The sequence below is a fragment of the Garra rufa genome, chromosome 23 (genome assembly GCF_049309525.1).
Source record: "Garra rufa chromosome 23, GarRuf1.0, whole genome shotgun sequence".
In the NCBI taxonomy this organism is placed as follows: domain Eukaryota; kingdom Metazoa; phylum Chordata; class Actinopteri; order Cypriniformes; family Cyprinidae; genus Garra; species Garra rufa.
In genome coordinates this window covers 30,357,593-30,384,817 of record NC_133383.1, presented here as the reverse complement: position 1 = coordinate 30,384,817, position 27,225 = coordinate 30,357,593, and the positions used below count along the sequence as shown (strand labels likewise).

Genomic DNA, 27,225 nt, shown 5'->3' with positions numbered 1-27,225 from the left:
TCATCGGTATGGTATTGAAGTGTGAATATGCAAACAATGTGCATATATTAAAAACGCTTTCAGATTTCAACCACTATAGAAATAAATGTGGATTAAACACTCATTTTGAGTGTAATATATGTACATTTCTTTTTATCTACAGGCATAGCTGTAATCTCTTCATATCTGATGAATGATAAGCAGCAGTGGGCTATTCATGTATAACAGTAATTCTTTTTCTCTCAATACTTGACTTGTTATTTAACATAGATGATGCATGCTTTGAATTCGAGTTTCAATTAATAATTTGAATTAAAAAATTTGTTTGCTGGTGAGATGTTTGTACAAATGGTGGAGAATTGTGGCTTGCTCTTTCAGATAAATAGCAAATAGTTTCAAATATATTTAGCACCTTGTTTACTTCCATAGTGCATGTGATCTAGAGTCACATCAGTGCTTTTTATTCTCTAAGAAGTGTATTTGCACACATGGCAGTACTGAGCCAATTCTGAGCAGCTCTTTGAAAGATTCAATTGTTCTGAAAACATTTATAGTAGGGCAGTTTGATATTCACAGTCTACTTGCAGCCTAAAACATAAAAAATGGTAAAAATCCTATTATATATGAGGATACAGAGGCACAGAAGGGCAAATGTTTTCAATAAGATATGTGTAATGAAGTAAGCATGTACATTGTCTCCATTTGTGTTGGGAAAAATAAATCTGGATCTGTAAACATGGTACACTGCAAAAAATGCTTTTCTGACTTAGATTTGCTGTCTTGTTTCCAGCCAAAATATCTAAAAATTCTTAAATCAAGAAGGATTTTCTAGACTAATAAAAAGTGTCTTGTTTTAATAAAAAAACAAGTCAAAATTAAGTGGGTTTTTGCTTGAAACAAGCTAAATAATCTGCCAATGGGGTAAGAAAAATAATCTTGTTTTCTGTTTGAAATCATTTTTTGCTTACCTCATTGGCAGATTATATTAGATTTGCTTGTTTTTTCTGAAAACATGAAAATATTTTTTACTCGTCTAGAAAATCCTTCTCCTTTACGAATTTTTAGATATTTTGGCTGGAGACAAGACAAAAAAATCTAAGTCAGAAAAGCATTTTTTGCAGTGTTTGGTAATTTGAAGGCTTTGTAAGGCTACTAGACAACATAATAATGGTCAAACATCCTTATGTTGTATGAAATGTCAAATGGGATAGTCATTTATGGACAATATCTTTGTAAATTCTATGCTACACCATTGTTTGAAGTATATGAAATTATCTATCTTTATATTGGACAACTAGGTTGAAGTCTTATATTTATTTTTTGTATATTTACATTTTTTTTTTGGCCTTTTCATCTTAATCTCAAAGGATATTTAAATGAAGAATAATGGGGTTCAAACTTTTCACAGACACTCTTAAAAATAAAGTTCCAAAGGTTTTCATACTGATGCATTTTGCGATCCAAAATTCCTTTTCCTTTATCTAAGGTTCCAAAAGTAGGTTTTCATAGTGATACATTTTGGAATTATTTGAATAATTCTGAGAACATTTTGTAGATGGATGTTAAAGGTTCATGGAACACTTTGATTTTTAAGAGTGTTTGTTTTGCCAGCATCTTCTCCTAAAGATGTTCCCTCAATATGTTCGGGTCGTATACAACCTTACAATAAGAGAACCAGATGATCTGTGGAAAATAGGTCAGAAAGAGTGAGAAGCGAACTTCTCTCACGTATCACAGAGGTGGAGGTGCTGTTAGTAACAGGGTGAGATTTGTTTGTAAGGAAGGCAGAGCCTTGGTGAATGTGCTCCAGGAAAGAGAAGTTGCGGGAGAAAGGTCACATGACAGCACAGCACTGGCAGCGTTTTTTCTTTTCAATACCTGTGGTTGGCAGTTCCTTGGTCGAGCTTTCATCTTTGCCTTCTGAGGACAGTTCAGTGGTATCGGACAGAGGCCGACCCGACACGAGGTCCGCGGCGTTGCCGTCGATGGTGGACATATCAGTGACGGTCTTCTCCCGAAGAGATTTCTCATCGTCCTCGTCAATGAGGACGATCTCGGCCTTGATGGTGCCGTCAAACCCAAGCAGCTTCTTGGATTCCTCCTCATCCTCTACGCTGTGGTAGCCCATGAAGATCATGGTCACTGGTTTGTCGGCTGAGGCTTGTGGAGTCTCAGTGACCTCGCCTTCGTAGCCTTTCCTAGGGGATTGTTTTTTGTCTTGCTTGGCCTCTTTACTGCTCAACTGTCCTCCCGAGGGTTGGGGCTCAGCCGGTGTGACAGTGACCCGGGCGCCGTCACTTCGTGGTTGGGTCTTGCCGACTTGCTGCATGAGTTCGTCCACCTCTCCGGGGCCCCAGGGGTGCGTGCCGTTCTCCACTGTTGTAGATTCCCCAGAACGCACCTCATAGATCACTTTGCGACCGTCGTCGTAGACTTTGACGCCCCTCTGGTGAGCGTCCCGTGGGCTGACCGCCGAGGCCGAGAGGATCTTGGTGGCGCCTGTTTTCCGGTCCTTTTCGACACTGATCTCCATGGCGTATAATGCTTGGGGAAGAGTGCAGATGATTGTGGGTTAATGTCTACTCAGTGTGGCCTATCATGCATTACTAAAATGTGGCATGCTTGTATTAAAGGGTATTTTCAGTGAAGTCACTACATCCATGCAGTATTTGTACAGTCTCATAAATTGGCATTAAAATCAGAGCCAAAAAACAAATTCAACCTACCCTTTGCACTGTTATTACGCTGTTGCCAGTAACCGCTGTATGCTGATGTAAGCTTAGTTGACGACACTCTTGCAATTTTCTTGATTTTTATGGAAATGCACCATTACGCTTATACTATACTTGACAGATTGCAATTTTTGGAGTTATTAATAACAGCTTCCATTGAAAAGAAAACTGCTTGGTAAAATACAAAAACACCCAGGGCTATTTCTGAGGCAGCTAATTTGATTAATCTAAACCAGTGGTTCTAAAGTGGAGGCTTGCAACCTAAAAATAGGTTGCAGGGGAGAAAAACAATACTTAATGCAAATTATGAAAATGCAACTAACCATATCATTTTAGGACATCTAAGAATAGCCTTTTGAAAAACAAGTATTGCATGTGCACTTATAGTGTACTTCAAATTTTTGAAGTATATATATTTTTAAAAACTGTACTTGCAGATATAATATTAAAGAAAAAAAAGGGCACTTAAATGTAAGTTAATATATGAAGAGTTAATTTGCAAAAGCAGATTAAAATCATCAAAACAACAACAAAAAATAGATTTATCTGTTTTTGCAAATATGCACTTAATTGCAAGTTAATCTTTGCAAATGTGTAATTACAAATATATTTCAATAAATGACATGCAAGTACATTCAGGAGTACACTGTAAAAAGCTTTCACCAGTTTCAACTTAAAAACTTAAGTTTAACAGCTTCCTTAAAATTTTAAGTTAAATCAACTTAAGTCATGTCAACTCACAAGTTAAATCAACTCATTTTTATTGTAATAAGTTAAAATGACTTGTAGTTTTAAGCTGATTTAACTTAAAATTTTAAGGCAGATGCTGAACTTAGCTTTTTAAGTTGAATCTGGTGAAAACTTTTTACAGTGTGCACTTTAACTGTATTTCGACAGATAATAGAATAATTATGAACTTAAGTATTTAAGTCCTACTAAGAGGGTCAAAATCATAAAATCTTAAATTCAGCTAATTGCATTTAATATAAATCTAAACTACATGCAATTAAGTGTCTGAAAACATTACATTCAGTTTGCACTTAAAGTATATTATTTTCATAATAAATACTCTTAAAAGCATGCTAAAATGTACTTTTTATGTCTATCAAGGGTATAGGCAAAGCAAATTTTATAAAGGAGTAGAAAATGCTTTTGTTTTTGACATCAAAAGCCGTGTGTCCAATCAAAAGTAAAGTATTTTGCTGCAAATTCATATTTTATTTGGTTGTACTGTATTGCTAGTACTAATTTGGCTTAGTGGTTGTTGGTAAATCACACTTTTGCTGTTGTTTATGCATTTACAACATTGTAAACTTTCCATTTTATGCAGTGTGAGGCCAAAACATTGGCCTATTGATGGGGCAATGCTCTTCATGTTAATATTAATGAAGTCTGATGCTTATTTTGCACGGTAACAATTTATTGTACTTTCACAACTTGATTTCCAATTTAAAATCTAGTTTGTGAGATTAAACCATTTGAGAACCACTGATCAAAACCATTTATATGTGACCCTGGACCACAAAACCAGTCTTAAGTAGCATGGGTATATTTGCAGCAATAGGCAAAAATACATTGTATGGGTGAAAATAATTTTTTTTCTTTTATGGCAAAAATCACTAGGATATTAAGTAAAGATCATGTTCCATGAAGATACTTAGCAAATTTCCTACCGTAAATATATCAAAACTTAATTTTTTAATAAGTAATATGCATTGCTAAGAACTAAAACCTAAGATTTTCTCAATATTTAGATTTTTTTTGGCACCCTCTGATTGCAGATTTTCAAATAATTGTATCTCGGACAAATATTGTCCTATCCTAACAAAAATGGAAAGCTTATTTGAAAAATGTGCCCTTATGACTGGTCCAGGGTCACATATATAAGAAATAAAGTAATTTAATAGATAAACAAATATGCATGGTCACTAACAGATAAAAAGATAAGTCTTAAAGAATTTTAGCTGAACTATTAGTATACATCTGCAACATTTCTCTATTAATTTCCATACCATTTCTAGAGTGAGACTTGAACTAGACATGCAACAAATGTTCATGGTGGTGGACTTTTTCACTCATCTTCATCACATCACAAGTCTATTGTAAGCCGAGCTTCTCTGTAATGGTCATTAGCACCTGCTCAACAAAAGCAGGTGTCACATCTGTTCACGGGCCTCAGTGTTTATTCAGTTTAAGCCTGGAAGTTGGTGGCCAGTTACTCTACTGTGTTTAGATTGTGAAATACACCATGTTATCTGTTCATTCTCCCAAATGCGCTGCGGTGAGTAACTGCGCCATCTGTAATCTACATCACCGTACCCTCTTTTGGCCTTGACCCAAACCCGTGACCACCCCAGCCCCTCCCACATGCCCAACAAGCACCTACCAGATTTTCTTGGCGGTTGTTGATCCCTTGAAGCTGAGACGGGAGTTTGGGAGTTCAGTTCTGGGAGGTCCGGGATCTGGGAGCAGTTGTAATTCACCGCATCTGTCCGGTGGAGAGCAGAAGAGAAACTAAAACTAGATTCTTGCGTTCAAAAGCCCACCGAATTTGCTCCCTCCCCTTCCAATCCCCCATACTGAACTACTAAAAGAGTTTCCCTCTCTCTCTCTCTCTCGCCCTTTTTTTCATGAAGCAGCTCATTGCTTAGACAGCAAAAGCAACGCAAGTGAATTAGAGCAAAACAATGGTCGGCTCGGGGTTATAGGGATTCCCTGTGAATAGGTGGATCAGGGTAAACATTGGCGTATGTGTGGAGTTCAATAGTCTAGCTGAGGCAAGAGGGAAATGATCCAAGAGGTGGCTAATGTTGCACCCCTCTGTCCGAAAAAAAGGCATGTGTGTTTTGAGTGACTGTCTGCCATTGCACTGGTACCTCGGAAGTAAAATCCAATGGTTTCCAGAAATGCACATTAACTTGGACTAAAATGTCTATGTTGGGTACAGGACAAAAAAAAAAAAAAAAAGTCTAGTACAGTAATGATGCATATGGCTTCCATACCTCCATCTTGAATCTGAAGACTCTGTAGATAGGAAAAAATAAAAAAGTGATTAGAAAAGGTGATGTTGCTGCATTACTGTTACATTATTAAGACTTATTACACGGCTCTTTGGAATGCTTGATTCTGATTGGTCAGTTGAGACATTTGCAGGTTCGTTCTTTTCAAATAATCACCGCTCCAAAGTAATAACGCATAGCCGGTACTACTTGTATGTTTAAAATCCCTCCGTGCCAACAAAGATTACCGTTTGGTGCCATCTTGTGACAAACACTGGACAACCACAATTAACAATGGAAAATTTCGACATTAATCTATTTAAATTGTCTTACTAACGTACATAGTTTGAATGTTAGTCACGTGGTACTATATCGTTTCGCGAAAGGATAAAAATGTTAATTTAAAACAAATATGCCAATAAAAGGTTTCAAATTCATATTAATGTCCAGTTTTTTTCCTTATGTGGCAAGTAGCCGTGTAATAAGCGGGATAATGTACAGGCAGCCGGTAGTTATCGCAGAAATAAGCCCCTTCAGTGTGATACAAGACCCTCCGCTTCGCGTCGGGTCCTGATCACACTGTCGGGGCTTATTTCTGCGATAACTACCGGCTGCCTGTACATTATCCCTTACTTATAAAGGTGAGTCTGTATGTAATTTCTGCTTTTTACCATACTATTTTTACCAAAGCATTGCAAAAATAAATTGTTTTCAAACAGGATTCCATGAAACTGCTATTGGATAAAAAAATGGCACACTTTACATTTAAAGATATTTAGTACAGCCCAAAATTCTGTCATTAATTAGCTTAAAGAAGTTCACTTCCAGTACAAAACTTCACCCCTTTGTCATCCAAAATGTTCATGGCTTTCTTTCTTCAGTCATAAAGAAATTACATTTCAGGATTTCTCTCCATATAGTGTGAACTTCCAAAATGCAGTTTAAATGCAGCTTCAAAGGGCTCTAAACAATCCCAGCCGAAGAAGAAGGGTCTTGTCAGTTATTTTCTAAAAAAATGACAATTTATATATTTTTCAACCTCAAATGCTTGTTTTTCGACATACCCTAATTCAGGGCCAGATTAACACTTTGTTGTACCCTGGGCAACAATATTCAAGGGCCCCATCATCACGACCCCAGGATCACCATAATATGGTCATATATAGAATATATTACTGTAATATACTGTAAATATATTCAATACTTCAAATCCTAACTGTCATCATATTTTGATTTACAAATATTTAAATGCTCATAGAACTAATGCACTACTATGTCCCCTATCAAAGACATTCACTCACATATGATGCTATGAAAACAAAACACATCAGCATCTGTACAGTATAATCTGGTAAAATTGACCCACTACATTGAGAGGGAGGGAAGTATCCTCCATTTTCACAAAAAATGAATAGATAAGCAACCACTTTCAAACCATTTGCCAGTAGCCAACGTTACTTTTTTTTCCCGGTACTTTAGCCTACTTTGTGTAAAAATGAAAACATTTATTTCAGTGAAAAATAAGTCCAAAACTCTCTATTTTAACATTTTGAACAATCTTTTGCTTTTTTTTTTTTTTTTTTTTTTTTGAAATTCTTATGTGTTTTAATTTTTCTGATAATCAAATGAAAGCATAAACATTTATTTATTTTTAATCAAATGAAAAATAAACCCTTTTAATTTTTGGCAAACAAACAGAGGTTTACTGTTAAAATCAATACATGGAAGAAAAATTATATTCAGTTTAAAACGTTTAAATAATAATTGTAGTATTTTTTTCTAAAATTAAGTGGTTAATCTTGTTGTAATATTTATTTTTTATCATATATATTGTTTATGTAAATTATTTTAATAGGAATATATAAACACCTACATTATACTGTACAAAAGGAATACAAGACTAATATTGTTGTTACATGTTGAACCGTACTTTTATTTTGACAGGTTGCCGTGAAGTTTCTGTGTACAGTATGATATGATGCTAGTTTTCTTAAATGAAACGGTAAAAGTGACACTCACAGCAGTTTTGGAGATTGAGTTTATCTGTTCATGTGAGGTGCAAATGCAAAAAAATTACCGTGAGCGTCATGCGTGCTTCAGTACGCGTCTCCACCATTCATATTAAAACGGTCTTTTTGCATTTAAGTTTTCACAGACACTAGTCCATATCGCGATTTGAAAAAAGTGACAGACCAACTTTTGATTTATTAATCCAAAAATCGACGAATTCCGTGGTATTCCGCGATATAGTAAATTCCGTTTTTATGAATGGAGCGCGCGATCCAGTCCGTGTTTTCGCGGAGGAGACACTGTAAACGCGCGACTATGTAGAGACAGAAATGACATGCCTTCGTGTAAATAAGATAAATAACATAAGGCAATTTATTTTGCTCGTGCCCTTGCTGTCCTGGGCCCTTTAGATGTCGTGGGCCCCTGGGCAATTGCCCAGTTGCCCGTATGGTTAATCCGGGCTTGCCCTAATTGCTTTGAACCGGAATACATGAACCGGAGTACATCCAGAGCTAGACAAGACGAGCATTTGAGGTTAAATAAATAAACTGTATTTTTTTTTGGATGATGACTAATCGGAGTCCACTATATGGAGAGAAATCCTGAAATGTTTGCCTCAAAAATCATCATTTATTTATGACTGAAGAAAGAAAGACATGAACATCTTGGATGACAAGGGGGTGAGTACATTATCTGTTCATTTTTGATCTGGAAGTGAACTACTCCTTTAATGTCGTTCCAAACCAATGAGACCTTAATTCATCTTTGGAATAAAATATTAAGATATTTTTGATGAAATCTGAGAGCTTTCTGACCCTCCATAGACAGCAAGGGTCCTACCATGTTTAAGGCCTAAAGGGCCAAAAACACTGACAAAATATTCAATGAGACATCAGAGGTTCAATCGAAATTTTACGAAGTTACAAGAATACTTTTTGTTGCACAAAATACTAAATAACTTCATTCAACAATTCCTCTCCTCTACATCAGCAGCAACATAGCTTTTTTGCACACAAAAAGTATTCTTGTAGCTTCATAAAATCACGGTTGAACCCCTGATGTCACATGGACTATTTTGGTGATGTTCTTGGTGCCTTTCTGGACCTTGAACATGGTATGACCCTTTCTGTCTATGGAGAGTCAGAGAGCTCTCGGACTTAATAGAAAAAATATCTTAATTTGTGTTCTGAAGATGATCGGGTTTGGAAAGACATGAGGGATAATTAATTAATGACAGAATTTTCGTTTCAATTTTCACTTTTAGTCACAGTTAAAAATATCTGCATGTCATAATGTTAAAGAACAGAACGTACAACTGTAGAAGTTGATACTGTTAACAAATGAGAACTAATTTGGAATTTTCTGAGACATTTCGGAAATAACTGGTATATACAAAGTCATAAGTGTTAGTCGTAAACTTGTGTCTTGGTTTCGACGCAATGGAAGTAGCATCTGTAGTAAACAGTGTTGGGGGTAACGCATTACAAGTAACGCAAGTTACGTAATAATATTACTTTTTCCAAGTAACTAGTAAAGTAATGCATTACTTTTTAATTGACAAGAAAATTTACTTTTTCAAATGAGTAACACCAGTTACTTTTCCCCCCCCATTTATTGATTACAAGCTCTCCCGTCCTCATGTTGAGAGAAATTGTGAGTAAGATGTTACTTTAGTTCTAGAATAAATGTGAACATGCATTAATTCATCTCACTTACTAAAAAAACAGATACAGTATTCTTCAAAATGAATAAAAACAGTGAAATTCAATGCAAACCTGCAATAATTAAATATGTTAAATAATACAAATATCCTTTATGTATTTAATCCCATTTTATTAACCGATGTCTTTGCTGTCGACCTTCGATAATCCAATTCATCCATACTAATAAGCTAAAATTAATTAAGATAATCTAACATTTGTTTTCCATTTCCATTTTTTCCTCTGTGGTCTACAGTACAGACCTGAATTTACTTTTCTCTAAGCCTGAGGCTTTCGGTGTGAAAAGGCTTTTACATTTGCCAAAAATATAACTTTTGATATTAAAAACAAACAAGCAAGCGCTGCCCAGATTTAAAAAGTAACACAAAAGTAATGTAACGCATTACTTTCCATTGAAGGTAATTAAGTAACATAATTAGTTACTTTTTTAGGGAGTAACTCAATTCTGTAATGCATTACTTTTAAAAGCGACTTTCCCCAACACTGGTAGTAAATAGTACATTTATTGAAATATGTGTCTAATGCTATGATATTCAGATATTTTAATTGTGGCTGAAGTGTCTAGACACTTTCTGAGGCCACTCTGTGTTTTCTTCTGTATTAAAGTTAACGTACCTTCTGTAGATCTTCAATAGATCTCTCTGTTTCCCTCAGTCGCTCTCTCAGGACTTGCTCTTTAGCTGAGATCTTTGATTCTTCATTCTCCAAAAGACAGATTTCTGATTCCAATCTATAAAAACACAACACAACTATAAATTATTAGGTTGCATACAGTACATACAATGAATGAAGTTATACATCTTCTGTACAGAATTTCAAAACACAAGAAGAAACCGAAATAACAGATGCTTCCACATGTAATCTAACACAACCATTAGACATAAAACAGCATCAAAACCATAGATATGTAAATCTGTGTAACGTTATGGAATAAAATGTCAGCCCATGAAGAGGTAATAGTGACTGTCAAGCTTTTGGGGAGATGATCGACTGATTATCATCAATAGTCTTTTTGTTCAAAATTTTGTTTATTTATTTATTCATTTTTATGAAACTTACCCACATTCAAGTGTGTTTATAAAAAAGAATGCATGAAGCTAGAATACAATTTTTGTTTACAAGCAGATACTCTGTCTTCCTTTTGATGTTTGTGTTAAGATAAATTTCTTTAACAAAATTTATACAAATTAAATACCTAAATAGGAACATAGTAGTATACTTAAAGTATGATGTAAAGTTCACTTAAAGAAAACTTATAAGTATACTTCCAGTATAAAACTACTAAGCTAGTAGTTTACTGAGAATATACTTCAAAGTGTAGTAAAAATGCATAAAAAAATATAAAATCAGTAAACCTATAAGTTCACTTTTAGTATGCTTGCAGTACAAACTGAAAACTGTAAACTAGTTGTGTGCATAAAGTTTACTACTTTTATACTTTTATATACTAGAAAGTGGTCCAATTTAGTCACAAGGAGTACTGAAATAGTACACTTAAAAGTATACTTCTAGTACACTGATATTTGTATACTTACTACATAAAGTATACTTTAAAATATACTTCAAAGTGTACTAAAAATGCATAAAAAGTGTAAAATCAGTATACCTATAAGTTCACTTTTAGTATACTTGCAGTACTCAAAGTTTACTACTTTTATACTTAAAGTATACTTAAATGTATACTTTTATATACTAGAAAGTGGGCCAAGGAGTATTGAAATAGTACATTTAAAAGTCTACTAGCACACTGATATTTGTATACTTACTACATAAAGTATACTTAAAAATAAACTCAAACTTTACATAAGTATTCTTAATAAAATAAACTGAAGTATACTTCTTTTTGGTAAGGGCAGGTACACATACACATACACATTTTGTTCTGTCCCAAACACAAAGTTATGGCTTTAGGACACTTTGACACTTTTTGGAAGCAAAAAAAAAGCTGAGTAGACATTCAGTTAAAAATACAATTTTGCATTCCATGGAAGAAACTAAATCAGGCACATCAATGCTCTTCCTTGAGGAAAAACGAGAAACATAAAACCAAATCTCCTGTTTACTGTATCACAGCTTTGAACTTGAAGTGTTGTTATTTTTCCTCAGGCGTACAGATGTGCTGCCCATTGAGTGAAATCACCACATGGAATGCAGTCGTGTGCACACATTGTGGAAATGAATGAGACACATCCCTTCGGTGTCAATTAACCCATGCATATTCCACTTTTCCCAGCGGACTCCATTCTCACTCATTCTGAATGCTGGCAGCCAATGAGGAAGCTGCCGGCAGAGGAACCCGCGCTGCCTCCGCCCATGAGAATTTCCTGCTATTGTTTGGATCGCTGAGGTTACGTGGTCTGCAATATCAAAAGAGAAGGAGCCTTCCCACGATTCCTGATTAAAATCCTTTCGACAAAAAGACATGTGCTATCTATGTATACAAACATAATGAATGGCCATCAACAACTTGGTACTGTCTAAACCTTTTGACTTTCATAATCAAATTCAATTAAAGGAACCCCATTTGGTTTTGTCTAGCTTTTGTAGAACTTATAAAGAGCTGTTATGCTGGGAGCTGATGACAGTATTTTTCATTGTGGGTGAACTATTTCTTTAACATCTGTGGGCAACAAGTACAATTGTGTGTTTTAATCATAGCTTGGTAATGAGGGGTTGCCTGCAGCAGAATGTATTTATTCTGTATTTGTGCAAGCCTAATTAGTAATCAGTGGAGAACAATTAGCTGGAGGCGTCTGACGATGAGTCTCAACTACACACACACATGCTCAAGGATGCAGACATTCCCAGACACACACACAAACAGCAGGAGGTGAGGACATGTTTCCAAGCTCACAGTGTGATTTGGAGCTCAAAAGAGAGGAAAAACACCAGCAACAAATTACACCAGTTGAGAATCGAGCAGGAGAGAAAGTGATGTCACAAATACCACCCATCTGAGCAAAAACACACACACTCTGCTGTCTTTAAATACTGGTAACACTTTATTTCGATCCACATTCTAATAACTATAAGTTACTTTGCAATTACATGTCAACTAGCAGTATCAGTAGACTTTATTTTAATGGTCAACCAACACACATTCTACAGACTGAAGTTACTTTGCAACTACAGTCGTGGCCAAAAGTTTTGAGAATCACATAAATATTGGAACTTGGAAAAGTTGCTGCTTAAGTTTTTATAATAGCAATTTGCATGTACTCCAGAATGTTATGAAGAGTGATCAGATGAATTGCATAGTCCTTCTTTGCCATGAAAATGAACTTAATCCCGAAAAAAACTTTCCACTGCATTGTTAAGAAGGCTTCAGGGTGTCCAAGAAAGTCCAGCAAGCGCCAGGATGGTCTCCTAAAGAGGATTGAGCTGCGGGATCGGAGTGCCACCAGTGCAGAGCTTGCTCAGGAATGGCAGCAGGCAGGTGTGAGCGCATCTGACGCACAGTGAGGCCAAGACTTTTGGAAGATGGCCTGGTGTCAAGAAGGGTAGCAAAGAAGCCACTTCTCTCCAAAAAAAAAAAAAAAAAACATCAGGGACAGATTGATCTTCTGCAAAAAGTATGGCGAATGGACTGCTGAGGACTGGGGCAAAGTCATATTCTCCGATGAAGCCTCTTTCCGATTGTTTGGGGCATCTGGAAAAAGGCTTGTCCGGAGAAGAAAAGGTGAGCGCTACCATCAGTCCTGTGTCATGCCAACAGTAAAGCATCCTGAGACCATTCATGTGTGGGGTTGCTTCTCATCCAAGGGAGTGGGCTCACTCACAATTTTGCCCAAAAACCCAGCCATGAATAAAGAATGGTACCAAAACACCCTCCAACAGCAACTTCTTCCAGCAATCCAACAACAGTTTGGTGAAGAACAATGCATTTTCCAGCACGATGGAGCCATAAGGCAAAAGTGATAACTAAGTGGCTCGGGGACCAAAACGTTGACATTTTTGGTCCATGGCCTGGAAACTCCCCAGATCTTCATCCCATTGAGAACTTGTGGTCAATCCTCAAGAGGCGGGTGGACAAACAAAAGCCCACTAATTCTGACAAACTCCAAGAAGTGATTATGAAAGAATGGGTTGCTATCAGTCAGGATTTGGCCCAGAAGTTGATTGAGAGCATGCCCAGTCCAATTGCAGAGGTGCTGAAAAAGAAGGGCCAACACTGCAAATACTGACTCTTTGCATAAATGTCATGTAATTGTCGATAAAAGCCTTTGAAACGTATGAAGTGCTTTTAATTATATTTCAGTACATCACAGAAACAACTGAAACAAAGATCTAAAAGCAGTTTAGCAGCAAACTTTGTGAAAACTAGTATTTGTATCATTCTCAAAACTTTTGGCCACGACTGTACATTTCAACTTATTCTACTACCCCTTTGGGTAGCACTATTAAAACATGTTCTGCCTCAGCTGAGGGCTGGTTATAAGTTACTATTTGGCTGAGATTTGGGCCAGTTATGGCTCATGTGTGGCTCATGTCTGTAGTCAAGATCTGGGCCACACAAGGGCCGTGATTCTTTGCTGCATTTGGGCCAGAGCTGGGCCAGACTACAATTGCTATGTAGGCCTAACCTAACAGTTTACTAATACTCTAATAAGAGTTAGTTGACATCTAGTTGCAAAGTTACTCTAAATGAGACCATCAAAATAATATGCAATCAAAATGTCCTAAATGGTTCAGTGTGGACCAAAATCAGTGAATTTTAGTCACTGTCTATGGAAGAGTATTCTGTAAATAACAATATACTGATGACAATAATACACCCAATAAATAAAATATGAGAATAACTAAAAAGGGCAATGTGCATCTTGTTTGCATACTAAACTACAGACTCAGGAAGCACAAGAGTGGCAATGTTATGGATACATATAACAAAGTCAAAGACTCAATTCTTCAAGGCCATCTAGTGGTGAAATCACGTTATAGTATGTTTCAAAATCAAACTAATGTATTCAGATAGGGTTATAGACACTGCTGCTCAAAATTTTTTAATGCTTTTAAAGGAGACTTTTCTGCTCATCAAGGCTGCGTTTATTTGATTAATACAGAAAAAAATGTAATATTGTGAAATGTTAATGCAATTTAATATACTTTAAAATATATTTTATTCCTGTGACGCAAAGCTGAATTTTCAGCATCATTACTCATTCAGAATCACACGATCCTTCAGAAATCATTCTAATATGCTGATTAATGATCAGTGTCGGAAACCGTTTTGCTGCTTAATATTTTTTTGGAACCTGTGATACTTTTTTCATGATTCCTTGATAAATATAATGTTAAAAAGAACTGCATTTGTTAACAACAGAAAACGTTTGTAACAATAAACTTCTCGTTCAAAGTTTGGTTTCAGCTATTTTTTTCTTTCTTTCTCTCTTGAAAAGAAATTAATACTTTTATTCAGCAAGCAAGCATTCATCAAAGGTTCCAAAAATATATTAAGCATCACAACTGTTGTTAATAATCCAACACTGATAATAAAAGTAATAAATCAGCATATTAGAATGATTTCTGGAGGATCATGTGACACTGAAGACTGGAGTAATGGCTGATGAAAATGTATTTTAAAGTATATTAAAATAAAAAAAAACTGTTATTTTGAATTGCAATAATATTTCATAATATTACTTTTTTGATTTCTGATCAAAAATACAGATGCTTTGCTTTGATGAGCATAAGAGACTTTAAAAAAAAAAAAAACCTTGATATCTATATAAGTTGACCTTTTGTAAGGCATGTGGTATACGGGGTATACCCACAATAAAAACAGTGAAAGTAATTAAATATTAAAGGAACAAAGCCATTATTCATAAAACATGTTTTAAAACATATGAAAAATGCTAAAAAGTATTTTATTCAAATTTTAAGAATACAAAACTATTAACTAAAATTAATAAAATCAAAAGCATAACACTTAAATAACTTGCCCTAACCTTACAATACAAACAAACAAACAAACAAACAAACAAACAAACAAACAAACAAACAAACAAACAAAAAACCCTTACTTAATTAAAGCTTTGGTTAAAATTCATTAGTGGAAGGGAAAGTTACTTTTGAAGGAAATGCATTACTATACTGTGCTACTCCCCAAAAAGTAAGTATTTTATTGTAAATTAAAAAGTAATACGTTACTTTACTAGTTACTTGAAAAAAAGCAATCTGATTACATAACTCTTTACTTGTAATGTGTTACCCCCAAGACTTTTCATTACAAAGTTGATTAACTTGTTTAACCAAAAGCTATTACAAAAAATTATTTTTTAAATCAAATAAGTTAAGTTTGGATAACAAATGGGGCTTAAAAAAATGTGTTTAAAACCACAAATCACTGAGAAAACGTTCCTGCAAATGGAATTTTGACTCAAAAACTCTACTGAGATGTATCTACTGCAAGCAAAAACTTCTCCATGTGACAGCTAAACTCGTCTTTCTTATCCTCTTGTGACTATTTTAATGCGTAAAATATATTCATCAGTTGTGTTTTCCTACAAAACATCATATTGGACTTTTCTGGATATACAGTCAAACCAAAATTTATTTAGACACCTTCAAAATTTCTCACATTACGACAGTTTATTTGCTTTTATCAGTTTTACTGGTAGTCCACTGTATAAAGAATTTTTGGGTAATAATATGTCATGGTTTACTTTATTTTGCTATCCTCACATACATAAATTAGTGGTTCTCAAAGTGTGGTATGAGTAACACTAGTGGCACTCAGGCTACCTCTTGTGGTATGCAGATGAATCATTGAATTAAATATAAATTAATGTTAAAACACAATACAATTGAATCTTTATTTATTTATTTATTTATTTATTTATTTATTCATTTTACATTTAAGTACAGTACAGTTTTTAATCAACTTTTAGGTACAACACATTTTAATTTAATCATCAAGTTTTTTACCTGTTTGTAAGCATTTTGCAGGGTTAATGTTCAAACTAAGTATTTACAATGCTAAAGTGGCTGACAACAACAAATATTCTTATTAGGAATAAAACTGCCTCGTTTTTGAACTGTGCAGAGCTGTAGCTGAATAGTTAGACTAACTATTTTTTAATGTTGGTCATTATGGTGGTACTTAAAGGGCTAGACATTTTCTGAAGTGGTACTTGGTATAAAAAGTTTAAGAAACACTGACATAAATGAACTATAGTGTCCTGCACCCACTAGTAAAAAAAACTATCCAAAATTATAACTGGTGTCTAAATAATTTTTGGTTTGACTGTTTATATTTTGGTATAAGACTCATGACTCATGTCCAAAGCTTTCAAAGAACAGGCACGACTTGCACGAAAGCGTCACAAAGACTTTTATTTTGACAGTTTAGGAAAAAAAGAAACAGGAAATCATTCCCAGAGTAACATCAACATCCATAACTATGAATGGAGCGATTCTGTGAGCTATAATTGTGTGAGCACACAAGGTTGTGATTGTACACACTAGGCCCTTTCACTAGCTGTATGTTTTCTTTAATAACTGCTAAAGCAGGACTTCCAAGCGCAAATAACTCAAAACAAGAGTTTGTGAAAAGCTTGATTTGAACCAAATTATTATCTGTCAGATTGATCTGTTATTTAATATTCCAATGTTATTTTTTTCAGTCACACTTTATTCCATGCGTCGCACTGCCTGTAAGCTGTGATGGGTGTTGACCATGACTCATTTGAAAGCAGACTTTCCCCTTTTTTCTTTTTCCAAAGCTCAGTCAGAGGTCAAGAGTGCATCTTGTGTTGCGTCTGGATGAGCTCATACAGGCCTCACACCCACCGCTGACTTCCTGCATTATTTCTCACGCTTCCTAACTGTTTGCATCATTTTCTCCTATTGGCTATTCCCACTGTTCTCAATAGTGATTCTTATTGGAGTTTTGTTACTGTATTACAGTGAAAATACTGTAAAATTCTGCTCTGCACGTCATACACAACTATTGTATTCCACTGCGGCTGCAACACATCGACATTTGGACTGCTTTTGGTACCGCTTTTGATATTTTTGCAATAAATGATTGTGTTTGAACCTTTAGGGAATATAGATATGGTTAGGTTTAGAGGTAGGAGTGGTATTAATGACTATAAAAAAATATCTTTTTAATATCTATATTGTTACTAAAATGGTCATATCCCTAGATGGGGTAGATTAGGGGTCTAAAAATCTATATTGCTTATCAATAAAATAATAAAAATGCATTGACACAAATATCTTAACAACATAAAAGATTAGTAAATATTTAAATTTTTTTAACAAAAATATGTAGCCATTTTTAAGTTTTAAACATTAAAATACATCTCATAAATAAAAATGTAAAGCATTTACACAAAAAGTCACAAAATTTACATTTTTGTATGTTTTTGTTAATGCTGAATTGTACAATTCAGCATTAACAAAAACATACAAAAATGTAAATTTTGTGACTTTTTGTGTAAATGCTTTACATTTTTATTTATAAACAGCAAGTTCAGTTATGAAAGTCTTGCTGCTGATTGGCTGTCCTCTCTCCAGTTCTGCAGCCAATTGCTTTTTTCTATTTGTGCTCGCAATTATTATGTCTGTAGCCCTCCTCCTCCCCAGCACCACCTGTCTAGTGCCATTACAGAGTTCCCTTTTGTCTGTGTTTTACTGTTTTATCATCCAAAACTCATACCCCCGGTTTCACAGACAAGGCTTAAGCCTAGTCCTAGACTAAAATGTAAGTCTGAGCTGTTTCAACTGAAACAAAATTGCACTGATTGATCTTAAAATATATCAGTGCCTTTGTTTTGTCTCAAGATGCATATCTGTAATGTTTTTTTTCCAAGCATGTTTATAAAAATGACTTAAATGTCCTAATTGAACTATGGCCTAATCCTATCTTAGTCTAAGCCCTGTCTGTGAAACCGGGCCTTAGGGTTTAGCAGAGCAAGCTAAATACTACAACTACTACTACCATCAATAAATGAGAATGTGTTTTTGGTACTGCTTTTGATATTTTTGCAATAAATAAATTATTGTGAATGAGAATGGACTATAAAAATATATTTTTAATGATATTGTTCCTGAAATGGTCATATCCCTGCATATTTTGGCCTATCTTTTTATATTCACTATAAACTGGCTACGTTTAAGTTATAGGTTAAGGGGTCTAAGAATCTACATTGCTTATCAATAAAATAATAAAAATGCATTGATACAAATATCTTAACAACATAAAAGATTAGTAAATATTTAAAGCTTTTTTTAAGCAAAAATATGTAGCCATTGTTATGTTTTAAACATTAAAATACATCCAAATTGTGCGATTCAGCATTAATAAAAACATAAAAAAATTAAGTTTTGTGGTTTTAAACATTAATGTTACTAATACCTACATATAAACAATGAGAGCTTGATGGATTTTAAGTCAAGTCAAGTCAAGTCGAGCTTTATTGTCATTCCGCTACATGTGTGGACATACAGTGAAACAAAATGTCGTGTCTCGCAGGACCACGGTGCTACATAAATAAACAAATATAAACATACAACACTAGAAGAGCAATTTTTAAACCTATATGTAGCTTACTAAAGCTGTAATCTAACTATACATATACTATAAATAATTTAACTATACACGTAATCTAAGACAAGTACTTTACATTATACTATACAATATTGTGCAAGATTAGTACTTAACGTTTGCAACCACAAAACATACATTTTTTAAAGATTTATTACTTAATTTAAATCATCTTAAATTACTAAATTACATAAAACAATAGCATATGGTTTATATTTACTGTTGTTTGTTGAAAAAAAAAAAATCCAGTCATTTCAATAGGAATATACACAATGGGGATTTTGGGTGAGGGCAAAAAATTTCTATGCAAATTTTGCAATATGTTCAAACTGGCATGTGAATTTGCCTTGTTGACCAACAAAAGTTTGCTAATGTAACTACAACTTTATGTGTAAATGCTTTATATACTATCTATGCTTGACTTTATTACGTCTGTATTCCTCCTCCTCCCCAGCACCACCTGTCTAATGCCATTACAGAGTGATATAAAAGATTTGTAAATATTTTACATTTTATGTATCAAACATTAAAATACATCCAAACTGTATGTTTTAGCATCAATAAAAATGTACAAAAATGTATGTTTAGTGGTTGTAAACATTAAGTACTAATACCCATGTATAAACAATGAGACCTGGTTGGATTTTTTGATTTATAACTTCATTTAAATCATCTTACATTACTAAAGTACATAAAGTAATAGCATATGGTTAAAATTTACTGTTGTTTGGTGAATTTTCACAAAAAATCCAATCATTTCAATAGGAATATACATAATGGGGATTTTGCGTGAGAGCAAAAAATCCCAACACAAATCTTGCAGCTAGTTGAAATGATCATGCGAATATGCTGTATTTAGAAGATGAAAGCATCTTGGTTTAAAAGGTAAAAATAGACAATATACTTTTTTTTTTTTACCTTTTTTTTTACACCTTTATGTGTAAATACTTTACATTGTCATTTATATACACTAAGTTCAGTCATGAAAGTCTTCCATGCTGCTGATTGGCTGTCCTCTCTCCAGTTCTGCAGCCAATCAATCGCATCTTTCTACCTATGCTTGCCTTTATTATGTCTGTATTCCTCCTCCTCCCCAGCACCACCTGTCTAACGCCATTACAGAGTTCCCTTTTTTCTGTGTTTTACTATATTTTACTATCATACACTCTTAGGGTCGTAGTATTCAAAGCAAGCTAAATAGTACTACTACTAGGACTACTAATAAATGAAGATGTGTTATAGTTACAACAATTAAAAATAATGTCTTAAACTAGGCTTAATTTTGTCCCATACAAAATTCTATTTCTTCTGCTTTTGGGTTAAAATACAACCTTGAAATATGGGGCCTGTTTTTTGTGAGATTCACCAAATTGCAATCATTCCAAAATGTATGACAAGCATGTTTACTGAAACATCATCTAGAATCATTAAGAAACCGATGTGAGGTTGTCACTTCATGGGAATGTCCAGCAATGTTCCTGTACTCAGCCAGAGTTCATCAGGAGTAGAGCCAAACCAAACCACCCCCTCCTCTCTCCTGTTCCCACGACAACACTTAGATTGATTGCTTCCTGTCCAGTTAACCAGATATCAAATCTGAATGGCTGTAAGAGAAATCTCTAGGACTTCTGCAGTCTTCATATTGTGTCTTTGTCGCTACTGTAATTATGAGACGACAACATGGAGATTCAGACTCAGAAATGACTTGTTTCTAAGGCAACACTCATTATAGGAAAATGAATCCATGTGTGACTTTGTTGACTGCAAAATACTGCATAAATTTACCTTAATATTCTCTTGCTAAATATTGAAGAAAATGAAAGTGCTTTAGGTAACAGTAGCTAAAATAAAATAGCACATACAATGGATAGCACTGATCTAAACCCAAACACACACACACACGCACGCACGCACGCACGCACACACACACACACACACACACACACACACACACACACACACACACACACACACACACACACACACACAAACCTTGAAACATTTAAAACAAGGCAACATTTCTTATCTTCCATGGTTTAACTTCACATACGAATTGCGAAATGGAAATTATTTGACCAAAATAAGAGGGATCATACAAAATGCATGCTCTTTTTTTTTATTTAGTATTGACCTGAATAAGATATTGAGAATGACCCCGTTCAAAAGTTTACATACACTTAATTCTTAATACTGTGTTGTTCCCTGAATGATCCACAGCTGTGTTTTTTTGTTTAGTGATAGTTGTTCATGAGTCCCTTGTTTGTCCTGAACAGTTAAACTGCCTTCTGTTCTTTAGAAAAGACCTTCAGATCCCACAAATTCTTTGGTTTTTCAGCATTTTTGTGTATTTGAACCCTTTCCAACAATGACTGTATGATTTTGAAATCCATCTTTTCACACTGAGGTCAACTGAGGGACTCATATGCAACTATTACAGAAGGTTAAAACACTCACTGATGCTCCAGAAGGAAAAACCATGCATTAAGAGCCAGGGTGAAAACTTATGAACGGCATGAGGATGTTTACATTTTTCTGATTTTGCCTAAATATCATATATATATTTTTTAATTTAGTACCGCCCTTCAGAAGCTACAGAAGATACATGTTCCCCAGAAGACAAAATAAGTAAAATTTCCCCTGATCTTCAAATTGGAAAGGGTTCAAATACACAAAAATGCTGAAAAGCCAAAGAATTTGTGGGACCTGAAGGATTTTTCTTAAGAACAGCAGGCAGTTTAACTGTTCAGGACAAACAAGGGACTCATGAACAACTATCACTAAACAAAAAAACACAGCTGTGGATCATTCAGGGAACAACACAGCATTAAGAATCAAGTGTATGTAAACTTTTGAACAGGGTCATTTTTATAAATTCAACTATTATTTTCTCTTGTGGACTATATGTAAACATGATCCCTCTTATTTTGGTCAAATAATTAACATTTTGCAGATTCTGCAAGATGTATGTAAACTTTTGACTTCAACTTCAGTATGAAAATGAAATTAAAAGACTAAAAACAACGCTACCAGTCAAAGTTTTGGAATAATTAAGATTTCAGTTTTTGAAAAAAGTATTTTATGCTTACCAAGCCTGAATGTATTTTTGTAAAACAGTAATACAGCAAAACATTACTACAATTTAAAATAACCGTTTTTTATTTGAATATATTTTAATATTCCTGTGATGCAAAGCTGAATTTTCAGTATCATTACTCCAGTCTTCAGTGTCACATGATCCTTCAGAAATAATTCAAATATGCTGATTTGCTGTTCAAGGAACATTTATTAGTCTTTTCTTCTTTCAAAACATTAAAAAATATATATTTTATTTTATTGTAAACCTTTGACCAGTAGTATATATAAGCGTACTAGTTTTTCAATAATAACTAACACTGTTCTGGAACTGGCCCAAAGATTTTCTGAAATATATTCCATGCTGACTGACTCAGTCAAAACAGAGGAAGATATTCAGTAGCCCATGACATGTTAAGAGGTCTCAGTATAGTAATAGCAGTCAGTCTTATCTATAACCTTGATGTAATGTTTATTTTTATGTCTCTCTTTCCTCCAGTGCAAGAGGAGAGGCCTTACACTTTCTTTTCACCATATTAGGAGCTCATATCACACAGTTGTATAAACAGTGTGTGCAGATGTGTCGGGGAGGTGCTTTATGAGTGAGTTAGTATCATGTCAATGCCACATTTTTTTCCTGGAAAGCCTGGTAGTTACAGCTTTACTTTAGACTCAGTGGCTGGGACGTCTTCCGTAATGATACGTTTTTAGGAGAAGTCTGTCCTTGCAAGAGATGCACTGCTGTTCTGCCCAGGCTATAGTTAAAACCACTAGCACTACAGCCAAAACCATTTACCGTAAGCTTCTAGTTTTAATGCTTTGACATAATTGTTCAGTTTTTTTTATAAGCAGGCAGGCATAACCCCATGCTTTGCGTTTTTAATGTGATGCAGCAATGTATCAGTTAGTCTCATTTGTTTAAGACAATTTTTGCATATTTCTAAATTATAGCCATCTGTTTGGGCGGCTGACAGTCAGACTTGTACAAGTCCAGTCTAAAAACACATTCCCATTCACAATCCTCCTTTTTACACTACAAAATGACAAATTTATCTTTTTTTAGCTTTAAACTGTTGCTTCTGGTTTTTTGATGTGAGAGACAACAGGAGAGAGACCTTTTTTTTACTGAAAGAAGCGTCATTATGGATTATAGACTCATATTTTGGCTAGAAATGTCTTAATGATGGATTTGTTTCTTACAAATATGCAGCTTTTCTCTTCACAAGACATTAATTGATTGATTGGTGTGGATTATTTTGTTTTTATCAGCTGTTTGGACTCTCATTCTGACGGCACCCATTCACTGCAGAGGTGAGAAAGTGACATAATGCTAATGCTAAACAAACTCCAGTCTAAAAACACATTCCCACTCACAATCCTCCTTTTTTAGACTACAAATTGATCATTAAGACATTTTTTTTAGCTTTAAACTGTTGCTTCTGGTTAACATATGAATCCTTTATCCATAATATTGCTTTTTCCAGTGAGAAAGTCATCTGGTCTGAATCAGGAGAGAAATATACAAAGATCAAGCACTGTTTACAAGCCAAAACAGTTCAAAACAGCTCTAAACAAATATGTGGGTGGATTCTGATGTGAGAGACAACAGGAGACAGACTTTTTCACTGGAAGAAGCGTCATTATGGATTATAGACTCATATTTTGGCTAGAAATGTCTTGATGGATTTGTTTCTTACAAATATGCAGCTTTTCTCTTCACAAGACATTAATTGATTGATTGGTGTGGATTATTGTGATGTTTTTATCAGCTGTTTGGACTCTTATTCTGACGGCACCCATTCACTGCAGAGGATCCATTGGTGAGCAAGTAATGCTACATTTATCCAAATCTGATGAAGAGAAAAACTCATCTGACAGTCAGACTTGTACAAATCCAGTCTAAAAACACATTCCCACTCACAATCCTCCTTTTTTAGACTACAAAATGACAAATTGATCATTAAGACATTTTTTTTAGCTTTAAACTGGTTAACATATGAATCTTTTATCCATAATATTGTTTTTTCCAGTGAGAAAGTCATCTGGTCTGAGTCAGGAGAGAAATATACAGAAATCAAGCACTGTTTACAAGCCAAAACAGTTCAAAACAGCTCTAAACAAATATGTGGTTGGATTCTGATGTGAGAGACAACAGGAGACAGACTTTTTCACTGGAAGAAGCGTCATTATGGATTAGAGACTCATATTTTGGCCAGAATGATGGATTTGTTTTTTTTTAGAAACATGCATCTTTTCTCTTCACAAAACATTAATCAATGGACTGGAGTGATGTGGATTACTTGTGGATTATTGGGATGTTTTTATCAGCTGTTTGGACTATCTTTCTGACGGCACCCATTCACTGCAGAGGATCCATTGGTGAGCAAGTGACGTAATGCTACATTTATCCAAATCTGATGAAGGAACAAACTCATCTACATCTTGGATGGCATGAGGGTGAGCATATTTTCAGCAAATTTTAGGTTTAAGGCTTTTTTATAAACTCTGGAAAAAGTCCTGAGTGCCTATTTATTTTGGACAATCTCCTCTGCAGGGTACAGAAATAGCCAGCAGCCACTCCCTCAGTCTCCACACTTCTGCCACAGAGGCGGTTCTATCGTTTCATTCCTCCCCCTGTCCTGACAAAGGGATTTCTGTGCGAGTCTACCCTGCCCCGTCACCCCCAACCAGCAGCCCAGGAAATATCACCTGCCACCCACAAACAGCACAGCCGGACAATGATCTGAACAGTTGTCCCGTCCATTTGACTCAATTACACTTCCAATGACAGATGGGAGCTCGCAGCCCAAGGACATTTGCTTTTTTAAGCTCCCGTAAGTGAGTGCAAACTTGTGGTTTACACTAGTAACTAGTAGAGAGAAGCTCTACCTTCTTCTGAAATCTTAAAATAGCCTTCCCAACAATAAGTGTAACTCAGATATGTCCTTTTAGACTGAAAAATTACTTTTTGATTCACCATTGACAGGGAAGGTTTTGGTAAATTCAGATGTTGGTTTTGTGGTCCATTATTCAGATCATTTGATGAAGTCTGTTAGCAGTGCAGTGGTTAAATCTCAATGTTTTTCTTGTCAATGATAGATCTGTGGCCCACTAGCCTCACATAGGAAATGATTAAGTCTCTTGAATTGCTCTTGAATTGCAATTTGCAACTAGACGGATGTACTGTTATTTGCTCTACAGTCAAAAATCTGGGTGTTATATTAGACAGCAACCTGTCCTTTGAAAATCATATTTCTCATGTTACAAAAACTGCATTCTTCTGTCTTAGAAACACTGCCAAGCTACGAAACATGTTACTTTTTTCTGATGCAGAAAAGTTCATGCATTCATGACGTCTAGACTGGACTATTGTAATGCACTACTAGGTGGCTGTCCTGCATCTTCAATTAACAAGCTACAGGTAGTCCAAAATGCAGCTGCTAGAGTCCTTACCAGATCAAGAAAATATGATCATATTACCCCAATTTTACAGTCTCTGCACTGGCTACCTATTAGGTTCCGTATCACTTACAAAATATTACTTCTGACCTATAAGGCCCTTAATGGTTTAGCTCCTACCTAACTAGTCTACCACGCTACAATCCCTCACGCTCCCTAAGGTCGCAAAACTCTGGACTTTTGGTAGTACCTAGGATAGCAAAGTCCACTAAAGCAGCGGTTCCCAATTCCAGTCCTCGCGCCCCACCGCTCTGCACATTTTGTGTTTCACGCATCGCTTCCGACGTTTGTTCTATACCAACGTTACTGCCCTTCGAAGTGGACATCACAGGATATTCTGCCATTATTCATTAGTTCGAAGCGAGCGTATGTGTTCCATTTGAAGGTCATTAAAGCGTGCGAGATGTACATTTAAAATGCATTTATTTACAGATGCACTTATGTCACACTTCTCTAGTAAGTTTCATCTGTGTGTGAAGACGCTACAGTTACAGTTACAGTTCAGTTACATCTGATCAAATGCACATCAACATTCTTCAGCTTGGGCTAAACACATCATTTTTGCTTGGTTGGAACAGCAGCTACGGTAATTATTTCCCTATTTGTTTCTCTGTTTCTGCCACGGGATTAACATCCCGAGGTAACTAGGAATAACACAAGATTTAGTCTGGATTCAGAATACCTGAGAAGAGATAATGCCAACCCCTCAGAGGACCTCAGATGATGCCAGCCCTAAAACAATATACAGCACTACAAAATGTTGCTACAAGGTTGATTGCAACACATAATCATCACTATTAATAGTGTTCATCGTCTGTTTGATTACACCATTACTGATTTTAACATACATCTATACCATATGTACATCAACTTGACATACAGTAGTCACCACTAGCATGCTACTAAATATACTGTAGTAACCTAAATGTTCTGTACAGCTGCTTTGCAACGATTTGAATTAAGTCCAAATAACTTCTGATTTTGGGCAAGAACCACCCACTTAGACAGGAAGAGAATTTCTAATTGACATTTAAAATGACCAAGCACAGTTGGTTTAGATGCAGGTTTATCTGACATAGTCGATGCCATAATAGACTAGTGTGGAAAAAACACACTGTCATATCCATTCTTAAAAATAAAGGTGCTTTAAAAGGTTCTTCACAGCGATGCCATAAAAGAACCATTTTTTGGTTCTACAAAGAACCATTCAGTCAAAAGTTGTTTAAAGAACCATCTCGTTCTTACTTTTTTCTAATCTGAAGAACCTCTTTCGCCACAAGGAACCTTTCATGAAACAGAAAAGTTCTTCAGATGTTACTGGTTCTTTATGGAACCATTTAGACAAAAAAGCACCTTTATTTTTAAGAGTGTAACTAAAAAGTGCTGACCAAGTGTTGACTGCTGATTTCACAGATTTAGAGATTATTTAATATATTAGAAGTAGCATTACTATGGTATTTATTACTATTAGTAAAGCTAGCATTACTGTAGTATTTATCAATATTTTGAACTAGCTGCTATTTTTATATTCTCAGTTTTCATTTTTATTTGTTTTCATTAGCTTTTCTTTAATTTTTAGTAATTTAGTAAGCTTTTTTTTCTTTCAAATTTTAGTACTTCAACTCGAACTTACTTAAAAGCAGTTAACAGCATTTCTAGTTTTAATTTAGTTTTCCCATCTAATATTTAAATATACAGTTAAA

The 27,225-nt window shown here is 35.0% G+C and overlaps 1 protein-coding gene across 3 annotated transcripts in view; it reads right to left on the bottom strand.

Annotated features, from left to right (window-relative positions):
- palm2akap2 (PALM2 and AKAP2 fusion) overlaps positions 1-27,225 on the bottom strand; it is a 148,202-nt gene that overhangs the window by 77,888 nt on the left and 43,089 nt on the right. For 2 of the 3 annotated variants that reach the window (XM_073830116.1, XM_073830117.1), the window contains exons 5-8: positions 10,057-10,171; positions 5,714-5,735; positions 5,098-5,199; positions 1,858-2,523 (exon numbers count right to left, since the gene is read on the bottom strand). In XM_073830116.1, coding sequence (XP_073686217.1) covers positions 1,858-2,523; positions 5,098-5,199; positions 5,714-5,735; positions 10,057-10,171 — 905 coding nt within the window. The remainder of the gene's footprint in view (positions 1-1,857; positions 2,524-5,097; positions 5,200-5,713; positions 5,736-10,056; positions 10,172-27,225) is intronic. The other variant, XM_073830118.1, reaches the window with a different exon arrangement.